Below are 25,388 nucleotides of genomic sequence, written 5' to 3' on the forward strand. Positions count from 1 at the left end.
AGTAGAGTTTAATATTGAACATTTTAAAAGCTTTACAATAATGCTATTACATTGTTAAAAGGCAAGTCATTTGAGGTTTAATGTTTTTATCAAAACATCCAAATTTCATACAAATTTGCAAATAATTGTCAATATTATACAGTCGACACTGTATTAAGAGACCGCCCAAGGGACTCCTAAAAAGTGGTCTCTTAATGGAACGGTCTCTTAATGAATTTCAGTCAGGTGAAGAGAAAAGTTATTTTTAACTGTTAATGTACTTTGCTTTTAGCCTATGTAGATGCCATGATGGCGAAAAACTACATGTATGATTTCAAAATCTGATTTAAGATCGTGAACAAAGTTAATTGCATTCAGTCAGGTGAAAAAAAAAACAACTTCTCGCCAAGTACACAGGTGAAGAAATGCCCGGAGGGAATTTGGTACCCGGTTGCTTAATAGATACTTTTGTTGAATATTTTACATGTTGGGACTATATTTATGTGGTCACTAGTCGTTTAATAAAAAAGTCGTTTAATGGAATGAATTTATGTACTGAAAACAGTTGGGAGGGATTCTGACCGGTCGTTTAATACAAAAATCGCTTAATAGAGGTGGTCACAAGTACAATGTCGACTGTAATCATTCAGTGTCAGTTTTAGGTGCTTTAATTAGGACAGAATATGGACAAATCATACTCCCTTTAAATTTTTATAATGATGTCCAAATTTTCACTTCATTCTGTTTAGAATTAGTAATTATCATCTTAAAAATAGTATTTTTATGCTCCCCAAGGGAGGCATATTAGTTTTCAACTGTCCGTCCGCTAGCATGTCACAACGTAAACTTTTTGCATGAAGGCACTTTACTCGCGAACTGCTGCACCCAGGACCTTCAAACTTCACATGCAAATAGTACTTATTGAGTACACGACCCCTACTGACTTTGGGGTCAAAGGTCAAGGTCGCAGGGGCCAACGTTAACTTTTTGCATGAAGGCACTTTACTCGCGAACCACTGCCCCCAGTACCTTCAAACTTCACATGCTACTTATTGAGTACACGACCCCTACTGACCTTGGGGTCAAAGGTCAAGGTCGCAGGGGCCAGCGTTAACTTTTTGCCTGAAGGCACTTTACTCACGAAACGCTGCACCCAGGACCTTCAGACTTCACATGCTGATAGTACTTATTGAGTACACGACCCCTACTGACCTTGGGGTCACCAGGTCAAAGGTCAAGGTCGCAGGGGCCAACGTTAACTTTTTGCATGAAGGCACTTTACTCGCAAACCACTGCACCCAGGACCTTCAAACTTCACATGCCGATAGTACTTATTGAGTACACGACCCCTACTGACTTTGGGGTCACAAGGTCAAAGGTCAAGGTCACAGGGGCCAATGTTAACTTTTTGCCTGAAGGCACTTTACTCGCGAACCACTGCACCCAGGATCTTCAAACTTCACATGCTAATAGTACTTACTGAGTACACAACCCCTATTGACTTTGGGGTCACCAGGTCAAAGGTCAAGGCGCTGCGGGGGCATTTGTCATCATTAGTGACAGTGATTTTGTCAGCCTTTGTCAAATTGAACAGGGGGTGGGAACTTTATCCTACATTCCTTTAGGACATTCTGTCATCTTGCTTAAACTGTAGAAGCTAAGACTACTTCATACTAATGATGGTGATAGCAATTAAAATGATCATATCAATAAAAGCTATCCATTCTATATTACGGTTCTTACCAAATACGCAACCTTACAACCATTTTGTAACCACTAAAATGTGGGCACTTCTACCAATTTGCAACTCCTGAAGTAAGTTATTGTTTGATAATGTGAAAATGTTGATAATTTTCTGAAAATATTGTCCTAACATCTTTTCATTTTTAGCTCATCTGATTTTTGGAAAAAAAAGATGAGTTACTGTCATGATACTTGATCGGTGTCGGCGTCGGCGTTGCCTGGTTAAGTTTTATGTTTAGGTCAGCTTTTCTCCTAAACTATCAAAGCTATTGCTTTGAAACTTGCAACACTTGTTCACCATCAATAGCTGACCCTGTACAGCAAGAAGCATAACTCCATCCTACTTTTTGCAAGAATTATGGCCCCTTTTTGACTTAGAAAATATCAGATTTCTTGGTTAAGTTTTATGTTAAGGTCAACTTTTAGGAGCTTTTCTCCTAAACTATCAAAGCTATTGCTTTGAAACTTGCAACACTTGTTCACCATCATAAGCTGACCCTGTAAAGCAAGAAACATAACTCCATCCTGCTTTTTGCAAGAATTATGGCCCCTTTTGGACTTAGAAAATCAGATTTCTTGGTTAAAACTTGTGTTTAGGTCAGCTTTTCTCCTAAACTATCAAAGCTATTGCTTTGAAACTTGCAACAGTTGTTTTACCATCATAAGCTGACGCTGTACAGCAAGAAACATAACTCCATCCTGCTTTTTGTAAGAATTATGGCCACTTTTGGACTTAGAAAATATCAGATTTCTTGGTTAAGTTTTATGTTTAGGTAAATTTTTCTTCTAAACTATCAAAGCTATTGCTTTGAAACTTTCATCAGTTGTTTACCATCATAAGCTGACACTGTATATCAAGAAACATAACTCCATCCTGCTTTTTGTAAGAATTATGGCCCTTTTTGGACTTAGAAAATCATGGGTAGGACAATATTTCTTTAATACAGAGACAAAAAAAAATCAGATGAGCGTCTGCACCCGCAAGGGGGTGCTTTTGTTTTATTATGACTGTATCTCCAAAGTTTATTGCATTTCTCCCTAAAATTAAACACGGCAACATGTTTTCTTTCATTAAGGACATAGGTGCAAATTGGTGATTAAAATTCACATATTACAACCCATAGTCATATTATACTAAGATTTAATACAACTTTGTTTAGCTCAAATTTCATACTTGGACATTATGTCTCATAGATTCAAGGTAAGTTGCAGATTGATGGTAACAGGTTTAAAACCTACTGATCTGAGCTGAAGATCAAGCCAAAGATTTAAAGTAAGTTGCTGTAAGCAGAATACAGTTTTTAATTTAACAAATATACATAGAAGGTAAGTTGGTTGTTAGTTAAATATTATTCAAGGTAACAATACTTAAAAACTTATTGGTCACATTTTACTTTATAGCCATAGATTTATGGTTTGTTTAAGTCATAGATTCTTTGTAAGTTAAATAGCTTATACCATTCTTGTCAAGTCAGTTAAAAGTGAAGGGTACATGTTCTTTCCATATATCATAATTATGGCTTATTTTGCAAGGTTGGAATGAATATGGATGGATAAGTTACTGCTTTGAATCAAACTATGCTTTGCCTTTTTCATAACACACATACGGGTTTTCACTTTACTTCTAGATAACTAGTTACGCTTCAATGAAATGAAATGAAATGAATTAACTTTGTTTTCAGACATTCCGTCAGCCATTGAACCTGAAGTATGGTTGTCCATCACAGAGTACCTGGATGCTGGTCATCAACTCATTACTTAATGTCTTGTCTGTAGGTTTGCCTGTTGCTAGGAAACATGGTAGGTTGACTTGCATACAAGGTAAATCAATCTGATACAATGCCTCGTCTGTTACTAAGGTTTGCCTGTTGCTAGGAAAACATGATAAGTTGACTTGCATGCAAAGTCTGGTCTGTAGGCCTGCATGTTGCTAGGAAACATGGTAGGTTGACTTGCATGCAAAGTCTGGTCTGCAGGCTTGCATGTTGCTAGGAAACAAGGTAGGTTGACTTGCATACACGGTCTATAGGCTTGCCTGTTGCTAGGAAACATGCCAAGTTGACTTGCATACAAGGTCTGTAGGCTTGCCTGGTGCTAAGAAACATGCTAAGTTGACTTGCCTACAAGTTCTTGCCAGTAGGCTTGCCTGTTGCTAGGAAACATGTTAAGCTGACTTGCACACAAGTTCTTGTCTTTAAGCTTGCCTGTTGCTAGGAAACATGCTAAGTTGACATGCATACAAGGTTGCCTGTTGCTAGGAAACATGCTAAGTTGACTTGCATACAAGGTCTTGTCAGTAGGCTTGCCTATTGCTAGGAAACATGCTAAGTTGACTTACATACAAGGTCTTGTCTGCAGGCTTACCTATTGCTAGGAAACATGCAAAGTTGACTTGCATACAAGGTCTTGTCTGCAGGCTTACCTATTGCTAGGAAACATGCTAAGTTGACTTGCATACAAGGTCTTGTCTGCAGGCTTACCTATTGCTAGGAAACATGCTAAGTTGACTTGCATACAAGGTCTTGTCTGTAGGCTTACTCATAAAAGGTCCAATATCTAATCTTTAGGGAAATAGGGTAGGATGAGTTACATACAAGATAATTCAATGCTAGTATTATAGAACATGGATGGTTTTGTCCGCACCTGCTATGAAATTATATAGAAGGGAAGTAATTTTGCCTGAAAAAACATATCAGTTAAGACGTTGTTATGTCCCTTACATTAACATACGACTACATAGTTTATATCTACTTTCAGAGAAAGGATTTCAGTCAATGTGGACAGAGCTAGGGATAACACTAGAAGAGTTCCTGTTCTCAAAAAAGTAAAAATCTTTTATCAACATTAACATAAACAAAAGTTTTTTTTCTTAGGTTGTAGACATGCAACACTTAGGGATTTAATGAAAAAGAATAAACAGTCTTCTGTTGCCATGCCATATTTTATGAATATTTACTGTTGGTATTCCTGTACTTTTCATCAGACATACAGTTGTGTATTACATTTACCATTTTCACTGGGTGATAAGTTAATACTATTAATAATCAAGAAACAGTACGATTAAACAGAAATGTACAGCTGGAAAAAGTAACATATTTTACTTCTTCTAATTAGTATATTCATTCTGTGTTTGTAATAGTATGAACAAGTTTTAATGTACATTTACTTGCAAATGAGAGGGAACAAAAAGAAATCTGGTTCATTAGAGAAATATTGTCAACAGTTATGAAGCTGTAAGATGAAATTTTATCACAGAATTTTAAAAACTTTTTGGAGACCTCTCATTTACCTCAGTAAGGAGAGCACAATACGAGGGTTCAACGCAATAAGATATGATTATTATATGTAGATACACCCTTATTGCATTGAACCCTCGAATACTACTATTTGAGAGGTTTGAATGTTTGAACCTCCAGCAAGGAGCATGTTTTACAGTAGTTTGTCAAGTCATTCCTTGGTATCTGATTCATTTGAGGAAGTTGTTGGTCATGTGTGGGGAATAAGTTTGTAATGATACAGGGAATGTTTTAAGAAAATGTTAAGCACACTGCAATGTATAACTGAAATATACTAACACATCACTTGTTTTCTATAAGATTTTTTCACTGGTTGTAGGTGCAGATGGTAATATCCGGCCTCGAGGGTAACTGTTTTGGCGGTAACGAGGCTCCCTGCCGAGTAACCATCTAAACAGTTACCTGAGAGCCGGATATTTCCATCTGCACCTATAACCAGTGACAGAATCTTTTTCTTGCATACCAATTCAAGAAATAATAATAAAAATAAAATCAATCGAGCGGCTTTCTTTTTAGAACTATTTCTTATAGCAGTGTATTTAAACAAAGCGCGGAAACCAACGTCCATAAACAGGAAATACGTCATGATGTTTCAAAACAAATAACAATGTTTAGTTCTGGTTTTGTTTGATCAGTTGCAGCGTAACATTATGAATTTTTGATAAAATAACGTGATTTGAATCGAGAAATATACTATCAGGAACCAATAGGAATTGTCAAGGTATTGAATTTTTATTCCATTTTTAAAAGAAAATATAAATTACTACAGAAATCTTCTACATATATATGTAGTTCGTAATACGTCATTTACAGCACGAGAGTCATCTTACACCCTGGGGTGTAAGATGGATTTTTCCAGCACCGGTAAAAATACCGGAAATCCCCGTCTGGTATGCAAGAAACTTTTATCTTTACTACTTCTTTTTACAGTCCCACACCACCTACACTATCAATTGAAGACTTTCAAAGAGATGAAGCCTTAGATTGTAAGGTAAAAGTTACATTTTATAAGTTGTTGTCACAGGAACAATCAGTGACACGGTCTGTTTCTGTTAACATCACATTTAAAATTTGTAAATGTAACAGACTTGGATGGAGAATCTCCAGAAGTGTGAGCATGACATATGTTTGATCCTTCACACGGTTTAAAATTTCTAGTGAAGTAATTATGAGAAAGATTTAATATGTTCACCAAATGCAGTTTGATCTTTAGCCTCTACACACTTTCAGCTTTTTAATAAAAATGCTCATTTTTTCAAAGAACTCTGAACTCTGGGTGGTAAAGTTGATTGTTCTACCTAAGTGCCCGTCCATGATGAAAGAATGCAGGAGTCTTTCCCCACTATCAAAAGCCATGCAAGTCACCATAATTTATGACCTATAGTTGTTTGATGTTAAACACAAAACATATTAGACATTTATCAGTCTAGAGGCTTGTATAAATCCAGTGTTGATATTTGTATTACAGGTTGTGTTCATGATAAGGGATGATATTCTGCCCTATGCTAACAGCATGCCTAAAGAGTTTGTTGAGCAGATTATGTCCATACTAAACAAAGGTTCTATACATTCTACATCTTCTGACACTTTCATTGGTAAGTAACCCAAGCCTTTACTTTCTAACCATTGTGTACTCTTAATGAATGATTAAAGACAATGAACAATTTATTGCCCTTGTTACCATGCAAATGTTTCCATTATTTTACTTGAAATTAACTATACTAATACTAGTTCCAGGTAAATAACTCATTTTATACAAATTAGATAAATTTATGCTAACCTTAAATAATGATGTCAATAATATATTTAATGAGACAGTCCTCAATAGTTACTGACATTTATTTTCAACATTACAAGATATATTAGCTTCTCTAATTGGCCATCTCCTAAATCCCAACCATTTTAATGAGTGTGTCTTTTTTATTAGAAATAAACCCACTGCAAAAAAAAGCTTTCTAAGAAATGAAATGGCGAATATTTTAAAGTCATTAATATTCATGGGGGATGAATTTTAAGCTCACCTGAGTATGAAGTGCTCATGGTGAGTTATTGTGATCAGTCAACAATCTCTTTAAACAACATCTCCAAAACCACTGAATTGATTTTGATGAAACTTGGCCTGGATATTCCTTGGGTGGTGCTCTTCTAAAATTGTTCAAACAGATCCATTTGGTTGCACATAGGGGCCACAGCTAAAAATAGAAAAATCTTCAAACTATGTCTCCTCCTAAACCCCTGGTCTGATTTTGAAATAACTTCACAGAAATGGTTCTTATGTAACCTTCTACCAAAATTATTCAAATTATTCCAATTCATTGAAAAACATGGCTGCCAGGGTGTGTGGTCACTTTTCCCTATATGTATATCGTGGAAACTTTAAAAAATCTTCTTTCGTAAAGCTGCTGGCCTGATTTTTAAATAATTTCACATAAATTGTAATTGTGTGACATTCTATAAAGAATATTCAAATTATGTTGATTAAAAAAACATGGCAGCCAGAGGGCGTGGTCAGTTTTCCCTGTATGCTTATATATAAGAAACTTTGAAAATTTTCTTCTCAGAAGCCATGAGCGCTAGAGCTTTGATATTTGACATGTATAAGGGTTTGACTCTCTACCACAGTTGTTCAAATTATGCCCTAGGGTCAAAAATGGCAAAGTCCCTGTGTGTGACATGTTTATAATATTGGCTAATATTTAAAAAAAATTGGATATCTCCTCTGAATCCATAATAGCTAGATCCTTGATATTGATATAAACCCAACTCTGTACTTTTACATTACGGTATACAAACACGCTTGAAATCTTTTACCCAGGTGAGCGCTTTAGGGTCAATGACCCTCTATATAATTTGTGGTTGAGTCAGTCTGCAGGGGTCTAGCTAGGTCCAATTTTTTGGGAGAAGTCACTTCTCCCTCAAGCTGATTTAGGGAGAAGTGGGGATCTTTAGGGAGAAGTGGGGAGACTTTTCCTACCGCAAGGCTGTTGAGTGATTCAGAAAGTGGCTGTAATTTTCTTGATTCTAGATAAAGAACATTGATTTTCTTAGTTAGATCATTTCCCATACAATGGTTATTGTTTCATTACAAAATTCTGAAAAAAGTCATTAAAATTCAAGCCGATGCTGTAAATGTAACCCGCCGAATTTTGATTATATCTTGTATAAAGTGTTTATTAACACCGAGTCACGACCTCGGTAAATGTCAGTATCTCTCTGGAATAAAACTGAAAGTAAACTGTGTAAACTAGAATTACATAATTCAAGTCAATTCAACGATGGAAGTCAATTTAATGTAGTTAATACATTACCTGTCGTTCTTTTATCATAGATAACAAATAATTGTGTACAATATTCCAATAAATCGCATGGTTAATCAGCAGTTTCTTTATAAAACATTGTTTTCTGCACTCGAACATGTTGACAATTAAACGAGAAGTGTCAAAAACGTAACTGCAGCGCTAATTGGCTGAACACAATCGACTCTGGTGTATCGGATAATTTGATTTGCTTTCACACTTCTCGGGGAAAATCTTGCTAGTACCTGAAGTAAGCGGAGCTTAGATTATGCTATCGGCGTGTGTTTGTGTATTTCAACACTTGTTATGACACCGTGCAAATTGTCAACAGTCCGGGTAGCAGTAATTAGCGAGTGCGGAAGTCAAAGAAAATCGGGCAACTTGCATTTCGCTTTGAAGTTAGATTTGAGCGAAGTTTGAAGTTCCAAAGCGCGTATTTCGCCCAAGTCGCCCACTCGCAAGAGCCCTGTTCTGTGAAGTTTAATTTTTATGAGCAAGAAAAAATTCCAATACATGTTGAAAAAGTGAAATCCATTGTATTCATATCCACACAAAGTAGCCTGTTTAAAGCAAAGCAACAAAATTTCATAGCCATGAAACTCAATAATTTTACAGTAAATGTTTTTCTTGCAGATACTGATTCTAGTCGGAAACTGAGAGAGGAGTTTGCTAAGACATGCTTTGAGACCTTGTTACAGTTTTCCTACATCAACAGATCAAAAACAGACGAAGGTTGTATAACCAAACTAGCTGTGATATCATTGTTACAACGCTGCCAGGATGTGGTCAAGAAATACGCAGAAGATGAGAAGCTGAGTGGGAAATGTCCACTCCCGAGGTACACTTCAATATAATGTTTGTTGGTTTAAATATATACTTAAGTATATCCGTTTGTTAGTTGGGTTTCAAGTCATATGGCAACTTTCCTGATTTAATGGCAGAGGAAGCATTAACTGTGGACCTTGGTTGAGAAAGCTGGCTGGATAGCTTGCTCCCATTATGTCCCAAGATTTGCTCAAACCTCTCATAATGGATGACAAGCTGTTACCCAGACCATGATTGTGCATTAGGGCACATATTAACTGGTCACTGTAATTTGAGCCACGCCATGAGAAAACCAACATAGTGGCTTTGTGACCAGCATGGATCCAGACCAGCCTGCGCATCCGTGCAGTCTGGTCAGGATCCATGCTGTTCGATTTCAAAGCCTATAGTAATTAGAGAAACTGTTAGCGAACAGCATGGATCCTGACCAGACTGTGCGGATGCGCAGGCTGGTCTGGATCCATCTGGTCGCAAAGCCACTATGTTGGTTTTCTCATGGCACGGCTCATTTCTCTGAAATAAAGTTAAAACTTTAACTGCTGATTTAAGACTAAAGCTCTTTGCTGTACTGCTGTTTCATTGGAGAAATTGTTAGAGAAAGAGGAACTTATTTGTATAATATTGAAAGTTATTATCATTGTTATGAAAATTCCATCATTGTTACCAATCTGTCTCTGCTGTTGAGGTCCTGTACTGTACTGTACATGATATCATTGTAGAACATCAAAATTATTTCAGACCTAGGTTGGCAGAGATGGCATCTGTACTAAAAGCTGTGACCACACTAATTGCCTCACTGAAGAGGGCGCCACAAGCAAATGGTATGTACAAAATCATTGGGTTTTCTTGTGCTTTTTAGTTCACTTGTATATTTTTATGGCTTTGAGTGCGTGACCAAGGTTGATTAGTCAAAGGTCAAGGTTACAGCAAGGTCAAATCTGTGTCATATTTTGTGTCCAGAGCATAACTTAATAACCATCCAAGGTATTGACGTCCGACTTGGCATATAGGTAGGTTGCATTGAGATGATGTGTAAAGCACATTCACTTTCTGATTCTGTTGCCGTAGTTTTCCATCACTGCTGCTGCACAGAACCCCGCAATGCTGAACTCACTACTACATAACATCACCCCTCCCAAATCCCCCCCCCCCCCACCCCCCAAAAAAAATTTAAAAAATCTTTAAATTTATTTTCTCCTGTTCTTGTGTAGACCTTCAGATGTATATTACCCCACTTTGCAGAGCTCAAGTTTACATTGCTTAACCTTTACTCCAAAATTCAAATTACATTTAATTTCTACAATTTAACTTGATTCAGTTTATTATGTCTCCCACCACACAGTGGTGTGGGAGACATATTGATTTACTCAGTCTGTGTCTGTGTGTGTCTGTCACAAAGCTTGTCCGCACTCTTAGTCGAACATTTCTCATCCAATTTTCACTAAACTTGAACAAAATGTGTTTGACCATAAGAGCTCGGCCAAGTTTGATAACTAGCCAAATCGGTCCAGGCGTCTTGGAGTTATGGCCCTTGAATTACCAAAAATCGGCCTTTTTACTCTTGTCCGCACTCTAATTCATACATTTCTTATCCGATCTTCACCAAACTTGAACAAAATGTGTTTGACCATGAGACCTCGGCCAGATTCAATAACTAGCCAAATCGGTCCAGGCATTTTTGAGTTACGGCCCTTGAATTATCGAAAAATTGGCAGTTTTACTCTTACCTGCACAATCGAACATTTCTCATCTGATCTTCACCAAACTTGAACAGAATGTGTTTGACCATGAGACCTCGGCCAAGTTTGATAACTAGCCAAATTGGTCCAGGCATTTTGGAGTTACGGCCCTTGAATTATCGAAAAATTGGCAGTTTTACTCTTGTCTGCACTCTAAGTCGAACATTTCTCATCCGATCTTCACCAAACTTGAACAAAATGTGTTTGACCATGAGACCTCAGCCAAGTCTGATAACTAGCCAAATCGGTCTAGGCATTTTGGAGTTACGGCCCTTGAATTACCGAAAAATCCGCCTTTTTACTCTTGTCCGCTCTCTAAATCCAACATTTCTCATCCGATCTTCACTAAACTTGAACAAAATGCGTTTGGCCATAAGACCTTAGCCAAGGTCGGTAACTAGCCAAATCCACCCAAGCACTTTTGATTTATGGCCCTTGAATTACTGATAGGATCCACTCATCCAGACCATATAATTGGATCCACTCGTCTAAACCATCTAAAGAAACTAGACATTTTACATAGGGGCAGTTGTGGGAGACATGCGCTTTTCTCAAAAGCATCTCTAGTTTCTATATTGATTTGATTCTTTGCAATTTATTCAAGTAATGTCAGTGCATGGAAATAAATATTAAAGTGGAGAAGTATTTAGCAACTGTACTGACTGTTTTTTACTGAATTTTTCTGTATTAAGGTTTATTGTCCATAGAAATAAATACTTTTTTTTAATATCACACACACTGTAATTCTAGCTTAAGTGATATAACTTTGCTGATTTATTTGTACTCTTTGTAATAAGGTATAATTTTTGGCTTAAAATGGAACGAAAATTGTAGTTGTGCTTTGAGCTTAATAATATATTCATTGTTTCAAATAACTTTTCTTAAGGAGAATTTGATAATGTTATGTTGCAAGAAATGAAATCAAATTTGTGTCATGTGCATTTTTGTAACGTCACAAGATGTCTGACATCATGTTTATTTATGCAGATCTGTTTCCCACACTGAAATTTAAATTCATTTCCAAATACCAGTTTGGTTGAATTAGAAATATATCTCTTCTCGGAGAAAGAAAATTCTCACATTTTCACTTGAACTTCATGCTCCTGAAAATACATTTGTATTTGAAATTTTCCCACTGCTGGAATATATCTCTTTCAAAACAAACAAATTTCCTGTATATGTTTATGACAGTTGTTCAAAACTGTAGTACCCTAATAAATTGTGAACTTTGTATTGTGTTCACAGGTTATTATTACTGTATTTCATGCTTAAATTGCTAAGAGAGTTTACTGTATATTTCAGTGGAAGTGAGCGTGTGGAACCAGGTTATACAGCTATACCCGTACCTAGTGGACTGTACAACATCACCCTCTCCCAGCGTGTGTAAGGCCCTGAGAGACGCTCTCAGAGAATACAAGGAACTTCTCTCAACACCGTCTCTTGTAATGACAAATGGGAGATAACTCTAACAAAACATGGCAGCAATGAAGGAAGACAATGTTGTGTTGTTTCAAGATTGTTCAAGTCACATTCAAAGTATACAGCAACCTAGCAACAGTGCATTAATTATTAGAGCTGACTGTGCAAGTATGTAAACAGTGAAACAGCAACAGTTACTGTAGATAATTTGTCAGTGCTTGCTTATCTTACACTACATTTATAATTGAAAGAAGATTTCATTGATTTATTTATCTGGATAGGTGTATGAATGCCTTGTTGTATTTTGTAATATTTGGGAGCGAGATTGTTGTTTGTTTTCAAAATAATGAAGTCAGATTAAAGGTAAACTAGACCCAAATTTCATATCTGAATATGTGAACAGGTGCTGTTTACAGTTATATTTAAAATTAACAAGTTTATACATATTAGCAGAACTAGTGCATTAAGTTTTAAATAGTATATACTATATACATGTACGAGGGTTGATCCAGAAATAATGTTGCAGCATTCATCACACATTTATTCATCGTTAATAATTTTATCAAGATGTACACTAATTACTTTAAGATTGCACAGGTAGATTTTATATTTTAGGGTTATTTCGTTTTAATTACATAGAACTTCAAAGTTCAAAGGTAGGCTTTCTTTTGTAAATAGAAAAAACAACACAACCAAACAGTCATCAATTGACATCAAAATACAAGTAATACATGTGTCATTTGAAATTATAATTATATGAAGTTAGGTTGATGGGCAGCCAGTCATGATAACTACAGAGGTATCTGCGCAGGTTAAAGTTCACTGTGTGCTTAGTGACAAAAATATCAGTTTTTTATACCCGTAATGTCAATAACTTGAGTTGGTCTATGTTACAATCCTTTCTGCGCATGCCGATGCCGATACCTTCCTTAGTAAGCAATAGAATTTTATGATATTTCCAAAACTTATTGCAAAAAGAGGAATTTTTGTTGTTTTCTTTTCAGTGCACTTGTTTTTATGGCTCCAGTGACATTACTTTTTGATCAACCCTCATATACATGTAGTTAAACTCAGAATAAGATTTTATGTGTACTACCACAAAAAAAAACTTGAATTTTTTTAACAAATGCATGAATTTTTATTGTGGATGTAGCTGTACATGCTATGTTTATATATTTAGTAAAGTTAAATACGTCTGTGTAGGAATCTCTACATTTGAAGCAAATGTCTAAAGATAAAATATTTTAGCGAAAGATAGGCATTAGATATACCTTCCTTTTCAGAAGTAAAGTCACAGATCTGGCATTATGTTTGTAAGCATCTGAAAATAAAACTTTTGTGGAATTTAATGTCTAGTGGTCTTTGTTCAAATACTGAGCTTCTCTCATCTCTATAGTAATATCCTTTAATCAATATTTAAAAGGTATAATTTTAATTATTCTACATACTGTAAAATATTTAATTTTGTGGGTAGAAAATTTCATGTTATTTATAAAAATGTATTTCATAGTGATTTGAATTTGTGGATATCAGTTTTTTGAAGGAACAAGAAATTGGATTTTTTGTGTTTCAAAGGGATTAAATTTCTTGGGTTGACTAAATCATGGAATGTATAAGAATTAGTCCCCCACAAACAATAGGACAGTAGTAAATAAATGTGCTGTATGTTCTTTATAAAATAAACAATCTTCTGAGAGCTGTCATTCAAAGCCAGGCCCATCTTAAAAAAAGAAATACTAACCCCATGTTCATAAATGACCCATAAACCACAAAAAATAACCAAGAAAATAAGTGACATGTATCGTTTAATAACAATTTTTTGTCTGACAGGTCAACACTATGGAACAGTTTCTATAAATGCAAAAAATTTTCTTTGAATATACTACTGACATGTCAAGTATTGAGAAATATAAAGAGAAACAGACTTACATAAAACCATTCTCACATACCAGAGGTTCCATGGTTGAACCTCTGACACATTTCACTGATATTTTTAATTTGGTTGCATTACAGGTATAATGTTTAGCCAGTCAGCGATGTTTATTGACAAATCTTCGTGAACCAATCAAAACTTGGCCTCGACTGCATTCTTTCCAATATCGACACTGAATTACAAGGAATATTATTATTTCTTTTGGTAAATTTCTAAACATCCGTTTAGAGGAATAAATTTTTATTAATTGCAGTTATGCAATGTTGTCTTTATTCATTGTTAGCAAGACCTTGCTGAGATGTTTTAAGTTTTAAACTCAGCGTGCCGAAAAAATGGGGAGCAATGATTGGCTGAAACCAATGCCTATAGTAATTACTAGTGCGCATGCTCACCAGATAAAATAAAGATATAAATCAGAAATTCATCTCGTGATAGAGTCTTTGGATCATTGCAAAGTTTTACACATTTTCTATTTTTGGTTAATTGTTATTTAACAGGTGCACACACAAGACTTTGATATTGTCCCCAGGGTGTGTCATAAAAAGATAACTTAGTTTGACAGGTCAAAATATTTAGATTTTATTGTTTATAAATGTTTTATCAATATACATTAGCACACAGCAGGTAAAAACTGCAGATAATGCAAATACACATTTCCACTCTATGAGGAGATACATTAGCCCTTATCATGCTACATTTCTTTAATGGCCTTGTCCATCTTTCAGTTTGGACAGTACCATTAACTGTTTAAAGGGGAGATTCCATAAAAGATACTGACTGAATAGCCAACAGTGCAGATCATGATCAGACTGCACAGATGTACAGTCTAATCAGGATTTACACTGGTCGCAAAGGCAGAATAAGTCGTGTCCAGCGTGATAAAGTGTTAAACAGTGTTGTATCACAAAACTGAGTTAAATACATTAAACAATAATACTAGTATGCTAAAACTGAAACACACATTAGTCATAAAATCACCTTAAAACTTTTATTTTGGATTTTCCATATAACATTGCATTGACAACAGCTATATCTATGTGTATGTATGTTTACATGAGGTTGATTGGAATATATTTTATCATTTTGTACAGGTATTAACGACTAATAAAAATGTCAGCAAATAAAAAAACATTGCACTATTGTATGTTTCCATTGTAGGTTCTTTCTACATAATGATTCAAAGGTTGAATTATTTGTACCATAAATCTTAAGGGAATAAAATGATTAACAAATGTATCAGTTTTCAGTTGTTCTTCACTGTTCTGTTATTGTCATTTACTTCGACTTTGTGTAGAAGTGTTTTTTGCAACTTTGAATACAAAGAGTCAGTTGTCTTCTTTTTTTAGCTCACAATGAAGTGCTCATGACTAGCTTGGAGGATAGATGGATGTCTGTCATCATTCTGTCAGTCTGCATCCACAATTTTGTCAAAGAACATCTCCTTAAGCGATATGTCAATTTTAGCCAGACTTAATAGGAATGTTCCTTGGTGGTCCACTTTCATATTCCTTCAAATTTAGGTCAAGCATACAGAATTCTGGTCGCCCTGGCAACCAAAAGGAAAAACTTTAAAATCTCAGAATCCTCTGGTCCAACTTTGATATAATTTCACAGAAATTTTCCTTGGTTAGCCATCGACCAAATTCTTTAAAATCGTTTTGTTTTGTTAAAATTGGGTCTTGTTTCCCTAACATTGCTGTATGGAAAACTTTGAAAATCTCCTCTGAAACTGCTGGCTGGATTTCAAAATAGTTTCACAACAATGTTTTTTGGGTGACCCTCGACTAAATTCCTTAAAATCATTCTGTTTCATTAAAAACATGCCTGCTAGGGGTTGTTGCTAGTTTTTCCTATATGACTAAGGAAAACTTAGAAATCTTCTCTCAACCCACTAGCCATATTTGGATTGAAAAGCAATTATCCTTGGGTTACCTTTAATCAAATTCTTTCAAGCCATGTTGATTAGCTGAAAAGTGCGGCTGCCTGGGGGCTTGTTTTCTCTATTTTAATATATGGAAAACTTCAAAAACTGCTGGCTCTATTTGAAAGAAGTTTAACAGCAGTGTTCCTTGGGTTACCCTCTACTAAATTCCTTCAAATTATTAGAAATATTTTGGTTTTATTAAAAAGCCTTCGGGGTATGGCAGATTTTCCCTATATGGCCGTTTGGAAAACTTGGAAAATCTTCTCCACTGAAATCTCTGCTGGATTTGAAAATAATTTCACTGTATTTTTCCTTGTTCCAAAATTATTCAGTCAAGCTGTGAATCTTAGATTAGTGATATAGGTCCATCATTAGGCATTGTAACTAAAAATACAAACTTCAAGTAGGAGCTATCTATATTAGATATATATGAAGGTAATTGCATCAAAATACAAGGACTGAAAAAATTATTAAAATATCATTTCCTGAAAAAGAGTTATTTGAGCTGAAAAAAATGATCCCGGGTAAAATATTTAGAAAAAATGGAGACAACTCCGCAAAGACTTTATGATAGGCTTAGGTGGCTATTGACCTAGAACCTCATGCTAACGATGCACTTTTAGATGTATAACTGTGTTATCACGCATGACATTTAACATAGATAAGTTTCTTTTCCTTTGCACTGATATAACATGGGCAGGATTAGGATAAACAAACGGTGATCACTATATAATTTCACTATATAAATGGATTGTTTCCCTTGCGTAAAGAAGGCTTAGGGTAAGTCTCTACCATCATGGCCCTGTTGTTGAAATACTATGAAATCATTATTCGTGGGGGACTAATTTTCATTTTCATGGTTGAGTCAATCAACAAAATTTAATCCCAACGAACAAGTAAGCTCCCATTCATTTTATGTTGAAAAGTTGAATTCCACAAATTCATATCCCAACGAAATTATTGTTTTGGCCAAATCCACGAAATTTCCTGCCCACGAAATTAAATGATTTTACATACAGTATTAGTAAATGTTCAGAGTTCCAGAAAAGAGCTTTGAGCATCATACAAAATCATGTCAATAATAATAATAAATTATGTATGTCTTGATTGTAGTCTGTTGTGTAAGTAACAAAGACTTTATTAATTATTTATTCTTCAAGACAACAGGGTACTAGATGTAAGCTTGGTGTGTGAAAGCTGTTTTCAGAGTAAAACAGAAATGAAAATAAAATCCTAAAAAAAATAGTTTATTACAAAATTCAACAGTATAAAAAGGGTTTGAATGCTCAAGGTCCTGGAATTAGCACAGCATCTATGACATGGATGACCCCATTCTTGATAGTTTGATCAGCTAGCACCACTGATGCATTGTTGATCATCACACCATCTGAAAATATAGACAAACATATCAGTATTGAATATCTTAAGACAAAGGTTAATACACTGATTAATAGAAATCAAAGCCTACTGGTAGGGTGGGAATAGGCATGTCCTAGCTAGATTATTAAATTGTGCAGAAGGCTTCCAATAGGCTGTATGTTTGAATCCAAGGAAAGGCATACAGTCCCAATAATGATGGACTGAAAAGGAAGAATCAAACACCATCCTCGGCCTCTGATATACATTATGAAGCTGTCAGATTTTTTGCAGAAGGGACAGTGACTAACAGACACTTCACCATTTATAACTGAAATACAGTTGAAAAAAAATAGCCATAAGCCAACAGCATTGTATTAGTTAACTGTAATAGTTGTCATTTACTGATTTAGCAGTTATTGACTGAGCTATGTATATCAAACAGTTAAGTATGTCAAAACAATTTCCAACACGTTTCTAAGGATGCATTTACACAGATTGGTAAAATGATGAATACATTATGTACTTACTGTTATTGACATGTACATGTAGTGTCTGCCCAGTGAGAGCAGCAACTGGACCACTTGTCAGTCCAGCACTATACACAGTCCCAGGAACAACGTGGTATTTCAGCATATCTGCAATATAGCCAATACAGCTAAACACAGTGAATGAAGCAACAATATAGTCGGTAGCTATCTTGGAAAGTTGAATTATTTTAAATGAATATATTGTTTTAAAATATTTGTATAAAATCAACAAGAATATATGTGTATGCAACGCATTGAGGCCATTTAACACTATATATTTCACCATACATGTGATCTCCCGCGCGGGAGGGTCAAAATCCCGATTTTTTCACCTTGCCTCCCGTCTCCCAACAAAAACCATAATTCTCCAGCTTTTCAAATTAAAAATCAGTATTATGACTGGGTTGATAATTACCGAGGAGTGCCAAACATTTTTACACAGTAATCAAAGTGTCACCGACTATTGTGTATTATACATGTTTGACACCCATGTAGCTGGAGGAAAGAGTTGTTTTTCACATGTGAATTTTGATAACATGATTGTTTGTTTTGATAAGGGATTAGACAAGCAGGGTCTTTTCCACCTGTCTCACGGGGCCAAATGTCGGCCCATTCTCAATGCCAATTAGACTCCATTTTTTACCAATCTGAAGCAAAAAACTCCCAGTCATAAGAAATAGTTCCCTGCTGAAATAAATTTTTGATTATTCAAGGAAAAGTTTTGTTCAGTACTGTAATAAAATCGCATAAACCAACCCATTACTATTTTTAGAACATGAATGTTATTTCCCTTTATGCAATTACGCCATTTTCTTCCAATGTTTACCAAATTAATTTGCTACTAAGTCGGACTTATTTCATAGAAAATAGGATGAAAACGCACACTCATTTATTTGATAACATCAGTCTACATTATTTTGATAAGGTTAAATATATGTTGATGCATTTCTGTTTTCTGTTTTTCATGTCAAAATCATTTGTGATCAGTATTTTATACGAAAGCGGGTGGGGTAAGGTATTTACATAATTTATGTGTTGTGTTCAGACCAATTTAGAGTCCTCGAGTAGAATAATGTTAATGCATGTTCACCTACATTTAAGACCTAAACTGAAATTTTGTTTCTACAAATTTAATCTGTTAAGAAAGTTTAAAGTTAGAACAAGAGTGAGCTTCTGTCATGCTCGACTTTTCTCAGTGATTGACTCTGAATTAAAGCTTTGCCAGTAAAAGGGGCAAAATAGTCTACAGCTTTGAATGTAATAGAGATACTGGACATTATATAAAACTTAACCAAAAAAATGTTAGTTAAAAAGTGGCATAACTGTCAAAATTCAGATCAAGAGTTATAAGGATTTTTCTTCTGGTGTAGACTTATGCATTATTGTGTGGCCTAAACTGTTGGATTTTGTCTCCAAGTTTTGTGTCCGCGCGCTTAATTTATGTCGATAAAAAAACCTCCAGTTTTGAGACCCCAACTCCAGCTGAAAAATGGCAAACCTCCAGTTTTGGGATTCTGAACTTATTACATGTATGTATTTCACTGAGAATGTTGGATTTCCAAGACTGTGCATTATTATTCATTTTAACACGGTCCAAATTATATTCCTATTAAACAAAAAAGACTTATTACACAATTATTACACCATGGGGTCAAATGTCACAGCATTGCACTGGAAAAGAAAATCTGCACCAAAAGAGAGACAAATCATTGGTAAATATCTTCAAAGATGTAGGTAATGTACTTGATATATCATGTTAGAATAGATTTCTTTTGGTGATTTGTCATTGGATGAAATCAATGGGTTATTATTCAGATGCATTGGGCTGCGCCTTCATGATATAATTTCTTCACAAACAATGATTTTATCATAATCACTAAATGAGATATATAATTTCTTAATTCTATTATGACTCAATTCTGTGTCGGTAAAACAAAGGAGGAATTCGGGCATTTAATATTCTGCAATAACGATTGGCTTGCGGACCAGTGACAGGAAATTCTGATATAATATATAATGTCAAACCCCAAACAAAACAAAACAAACAAATCCTGGGCATCTGAACTTTGAATAGTGGTTAATCAAACAATAACAAAGGCATTGTTTCATAAATATGATTTTACAATAATATCAGTTCTTATTTCACAATTTTTTTTCCATTTGGTTAAGCCAGAAGTATTTTAAATGACAAACATGAGCTTTGGATATTTCCTCCAATATTTTACAGCAAGGAATTAATAAGAACAGAATTGTTACTGGCTGCTAATACTAGTAGATCTTTGATTATAGCTCTTTACTATCGATTGGTTATAATTTACATTGTTTTCAAAACAGACAAATGGTCCTACCTACATATGCTGTATAATTCTGGTTAAACAGGTCGCTCCAGTAACCAACTTGAAGCTTGTTGAAAGCATCATTGTTTGGTGCAAATATTGTAAATGGTCCCCCAGCTGGAATGAAATACAATATTCGCATCATGTACAGCATTATTTGTGTTATACTTTTTCCGACATATAATGTTATCAACGGTTTCTTCAAAACAGAATATAGAAGTCATAAAACAATTCTATGAAATGTCAAAATCATGAATTTAAATATCATTGAAGTTACTAATATAATATTTCTTCTGTTGGCTGGAGAGAACTTTTTTACATTGCACATTTTTATATATAAATACTGCACGTTATCGGTAAAGATACAGATTTAAACTGTAAACATTTTTAGGAACTCAGAGAGTCATTAGAGGACCCCTAATATTTAAGTTAAAGGTCAATGTCACAGTGACTTGAGACTGAAAACGGTTTCCGATCAAGAATTGAAAAACAATTTAGCCTACAAGTATTAAACTTTATAGGATGATTGCATGTATTATGTAAATGACCCTTCTTAGATTTGGTGTTAGTAGGTCAAAGGTCAAGGTTACAGTGACCTTAAGACTGAAAACAACTGACGAACACTCACCAACTGGCATCAAACTTCAAAGGATGATTGCTTGTGGTCAGTCGATGATCATTACTGGTGTTGGGGTCAGTAGGTCAAATGTCAATGACACTAATCTTTAGACTGAAAATGGTTTCTGTTTGAGGACTAAAGAACGCTTTGACCTACAGGCATAAAGCTTCATAGGATGATTGCCTGTTGTTAGTAGAACATCCATACATTTTGAAGGTCAATAAGTCAAAGGTCAAGGTTGTAGTGATATTGAGACTGAAAAAGGTTTCTGATCAATAAATGAAGATCGCTTCAGCTTTTCATCATCAAGCTTCATAGGATGGCTAACTGGGATCAGTAGAGTAAAGGTCAAGGATACAGTGACCTTGAAACTAAAAACTATTTCTGACTGATAACTGAAGAACGCTTTGGCAAACAGGCATCAAATTTCGTAGGATATTTGCCTGTGGTCAGTAGATTACCACTATTGTTTTGGAGGTCAGAAGGTCAAATGTCAAGGTCACTTTGACCTTGAGACTTTAAACAGTTTCCACTTAATATTTGAAGAACGCTTCTACCTACTGTCATCAAACTTCATAGGTTAATTGCCTATTGTCAGAAGAAGACCCTTAATATGTCAATGACAAGTGACCTTAAGACTGAAACGATAATTGAAGAATGCTTTACTACACGAATCTCCAGCATGGTTGGCCGATGACCCCTTTCGATTTTGATGCCAGTTGTTCAAATGTCATGGACCGGGTCGTGGTGACCTTGCCTTTGACCTGGAAATCGGTTTTCATCAAGGAAAGCCTGACAAAAAGTTAATTTTATATGAAAGCCATCCTCAAGCCTTTCGTAACGCTGAAAGAATTTTTAAAATCCGACCATTATTGAAAAAGATATGGGAGTTTGAAATTTAAGAAAATGTGTAAGTATATGATGTAAAACATGGTAATTTCTTTCAGTATAGCTGGAAAAAGTAGAAAAATTATTTTACAGAAATAAGTAAATACAGTTCAAATATGCATCTAGAAATTTAATAATTTTGTTGCCATGGAAACAAAATGGCCGCCATTTTGATCAAATATTTAAATTTTTAATCCGATTTTGAAAATTCTTTCACTTCTTTGAATGATTTAAGAAAACCTAGCACATGGAATTAACATGAGAACAACGTTGCCTTTTCCTTTAAATCGAAGTCTGTCTGTCTATCTGTTTGTCTGTCTGTCTACTATGGGTTTCCTATTGATAACTAAGAAATCTTTTAATCGCAGGCGCCAAACGTCTAAGGAAGACTGGCTGTGGTCTGTATATAACCAATATTGTTTTTTCGGTCAGTTGGTCAAAGGACAAAGGTCATAGTAATAAAGGGAGGCCATCATATGGGGCATGCGTGATTGCAAACACATCTTACTTTTAATTTTAAAATACCTTAATAATGTCCTGTCAATTTTAGGGCCAAAATGTATTTTTCTATTGTCAAAACTGTGCAAAATTACAAATTCGATTTTTTCCCAAATTTCACAATATTTTGCACGGACATGTTGCTTTTATGGTCACTAAAATATCCTGAAAGTTTCATCACAAAAAAAAATTACTTCTGAAACGTATTTTATTAATTTGCGTGGCCATTTGAAAATACTGAAACCTTTTAAACGTGCCATTAAACCCATGCTGAAATGTACTAATACCTTGAAGTACTGCTCTTAGGGGTGTCATGGCAACAGAATACAACAGTGTCCCAAGGTCGTTGTTCTGGGCTAGATACTGAACAGCGTCTGCAGTTGGCAATGGAAACATGACACGTGACAGGAGATGAATCACGCCATTAGTCGCATTTATATCCGTGCGTATAACTTCACTCCCAGACGCTAAAACAATCTAAAATACATTTTAAAGAAGGAGATTAAAATGCAACAAGAATAGACGAATTAATGGCTGCTAAGTTAAAAGTTACTATCTAGATTAAGTCCATAGCAAAAGAATCGGTGTTAAAATGTAAGGCATTAGTTACCGTTTTAGGATTATTGTAAATATTTATCCTTATTTTCGCATCCAGATCTAACGAATTGATTTCCATTTCATCGGCAAGCTGTGACGAATACTTGATTCCGTCAACTCCGTGAAACATCAACACTTTCCGTAAAAGATCGGGCTCCTTCGTCAGTTGCCTTTTCACATCGGTTGGTAGAGCATTAAAGGCATCATCAGTCGGAACAAACAATGTAAACTGACCTAGAACATGAAAAAAGTCTTTGATAAGCACTATACTGCCAAAGGCGCTTAAACAAAACGAGAACAGATACACCAAATCTACTGGAAATAAGTGTTTCCGCGGGATCCGGATGTTGCAGAATAAATTTCGTATTGCTATGTACAATTGGCATCTTTTCAAAGAGAGGCGCAATTTCCAAGCCGTTGGCGCTTCGGACCCGTCGCCAATTTTCTTCCTACACTTTGCAAGATTAAGTAGTTGCGTATGTAAAGGGACACATGGAAACACATTTTACTTTTCGGTATCAAATTAATTCCGAGTCAGAAACATTCAATTCCTGTATTGCCGAGGAGATTATTCGACATCACCTTAAACTAAAAGAAAACTTGGTGACACACTTAAAAACAGTGTTGCATTTATTCATTATTCTGAAAGATAGCTGCAAAAATAACTAGGTTTGTGAAAACGGGACCTGATCTGGTGTGTTGTCTCAACAGACATTAACTATCACATCAATTATTTGCAATATAATGATTTGCTTCTTTTGAACATTTTAGTCGACAACAAGCCAGTTGGCCTCAAGAATAATTGTTTCTTAACAATGCTTAAAGTTATTTCACTTTTTCTGGTATATTTTAACAGTTTCTAAGGGCGACAGCTTACGGTTTTTTTTTCAGTAAGAGAAACAAGAAGTGAAATAGTAGCTATGTATTTTAAGTTTACAACAATAACATTAAAAGAAATGTTACTTACCATTTTTTGTAAACGGTGATGCTAAACCGGTCGCTTGTACATAGCTGACAAAAGTTTTTGCATTTAGCGTGTTTGCAACATCTAAGAGAGTTTGTGATGTAGCACATTGCCATATCAAAGATACGAAATACAATACAAGCATCATTGTTGTTGAATATGAACTGTCTAAACATCGTTACACACACTATTTATACAGTTGGAATCCCACTTTTTCACCTATCGAAAGTTTTGAATTTTCTGCGACATAAGTTGTGTATAGCCAACGCAGTTGGTGCAATAAGCAAAGCACTTTGTCCCAATCGGGAGGTTTTAGAATCGAATTCTCTTCGATGATTTTAAGACAAGGTCGTCTTCCACCTCTAATTGCAAGTTCTTTGCGGAAAATAGTACTTGACCACTTGACCACATATTTGGTACTGAAAACTGTTGAAAAACGGACGGCATCAAATCAAATAGGGTAGGTAGATTTAATAAGAATTACATGCCAGTATATCTAAAAATTTCTTTATGTGAAGATATTGATAAATAGCCGTGGATTTCTTTCACTGATTTACTGTACGGAAAGTCATGGAAAGAAAGTTTGGTTACAGACTTTAGAAACATAGCACACTATAAGCAATGTGACCTTATATATGTCATGTAAGATATATATTACGAAACTGTTATAAAATGATCTGACTGATGTCTGCATCGCTTCAACGTGATATGCTGTATTAGTCTTGTCCGATTTAGCACAAGTACATGTATGCTTCTTTAACGCTTAGCCTTACACTAAAACAAATCATAGAAAGGAAGGGTTATTTCACATGAAAATTGGACAGCATATAAAACATGTATTTTACTCTACAAAGCACTGATATATAAACTGAATGTCGGAAAAGGACTGCATAAAAGAGACACACTTTTGGACAGTTCAGTGCCTTTAAAGACTCACCATTTTCAAAGAACTGTTACATGTCTTCGTTTTGAACAATTTGCAATAATGTCCCAGTGCTTAAACATTGTTGTTGTTTTTTCTCAGAAAAGTATGCATATATCGGAAAGACTTGGACTGCAGACATAACTGCAAACCAGGCTCTTTACTTGAAACGTATGGATTTGAAATGGTCAGTGCCCGCATAAAGCGGCAAGCTTTTACCTAGAATGTGTGGTTTGTATATATCAATGAATTACTTGAAAATAAAAGGCGAACATACGAAAGCATCGGCATAGTTTACATGAAATATTGGTTAAATCCAATCTTCTGGGTCCTATTGCCGCGCATCAGATCTTGGCTGGAAAGCAATACAACAGGAGAATTAGGGCTTACAAGATAGGCTCTCTGAACGTTTCTCCCACAATTACAATTAGAAAGAGAGAGACATTAATATTCATCTCGTTACTGCATTGGAAAATGCAACTTCAGAGGTCACTTTGACAATTTTGATTAGAATGGTCAAAAAC

At 35.2% G+C, this 25,388-nt stretch overlaps 2 protein-coding genes across 5 annotated transcripts in view; one reads left to right on the forward strand and one right to left on the reverse strand.

Annotated features, from left to right (window-relative positions):
• The window catches only part of LOC123528756 (protein MON2 homolog), a 553,363-nt gene extending 537,897 nt beyond the window's left edge, over positions 1-15,466 (forward strand). For all 4 annotated transcript variants that reach the window (XM_053521587.1, XM_053521589.1, XM_053521588.1 and 1 more), the window contains 7 exons: positions 3,405-3,522; positions 4,480-4,546; positions 5,949-6,009; positions 6,487-6,613; positions 8,948-9,152; positions 9,878-9,960; positions 12,181-15,466. In XM_053521587.1, the coding sequence (XP_053377562.1) occupies positions 3,405-3,522; positions 4,480-4,546; positions 5,949-6,009; positions 6,487-6,613; positions 8,948-9,152; positions 9,878-9,960; positions 12,181-12,341 (822 nt within the window). In that variant the 3' untranslated portion in view covers positions 12,342-15,466. The remainder of the gene's footprint in view (positions 1-3,404; positions 3,523-4,479; positions 4,547-5,948; positions 6,010-6,486; positions 6,614-8,947; positions 9,153-9,877; positions 9,961-12,180) is intronic.
• A 1,957-nt stretch (positions 15,467-17,423) lies between these two features.
• LOC123530414 (transforming growth factor-beta-induced protein ig-h3-like) lies at positions 17,424-24,095 on the reverse strand. The gene is made up of 6 exons (XM_045311187.2): positions 23,946-24,095; positions 22,992-23,212; positions 22,669-22,858; positions 20,389-20,493; positions 18,041-18,148; positions 17,424-17,541 (listed from the first exon to the last, which is right to left on the reverse strand). Exons 1-6 carry the CDS (start codon positions 24,088-24,090, stop codon positions 17,441-17,443), a joined length of 870 nt encoding a protein of 289 aa, XP_045167122.2. The 5' UTR covers positions 24,091-24,095; the 3' UTR covers positions 17,424-17,440.
• Positions 24,096-25,388: the final 1,293 nt, after the last annotated feature.

This window comes from Mercenaria mercenaria, chromosome 13, assembly GCF_021730395.1.
Source record: "Mercenaria mercenaria strain notata chromosome 13, MADL_Memer_1, whole genome shotgun sequence".
Taxonomy (NCBI): domain Eukaryota; kingdom Metazoa; phylum Mollusca; class Bivalvia; order Venerida; family Veneridae; genus Mercenaria; species Mercenaria mercenaria.

Bases quoted from the DNA above. Each gene is read 5' to 3' on its own strand.
- LOC123530414 (XM_045311187.2), bottom strand. From the start codon at position 24,090: ATGATGCTTGTATTGTATTTCGTATCTTTGATATGGCAATGTGCTACA. The intron at 18,149-20,388 runs GTAGGACCATTT...GCTATATTGCAG, and splicing joins GAATTATACAGCATATGTAG to ATATGCTGAAATACCACGTT. The intron at 17,542-18,040 runs GTAAGTACATAA...CTATATTTTCAG, and splicing joins ACATGTACATGTCAATAACA to ATGGTGTGATGATCAACAAT.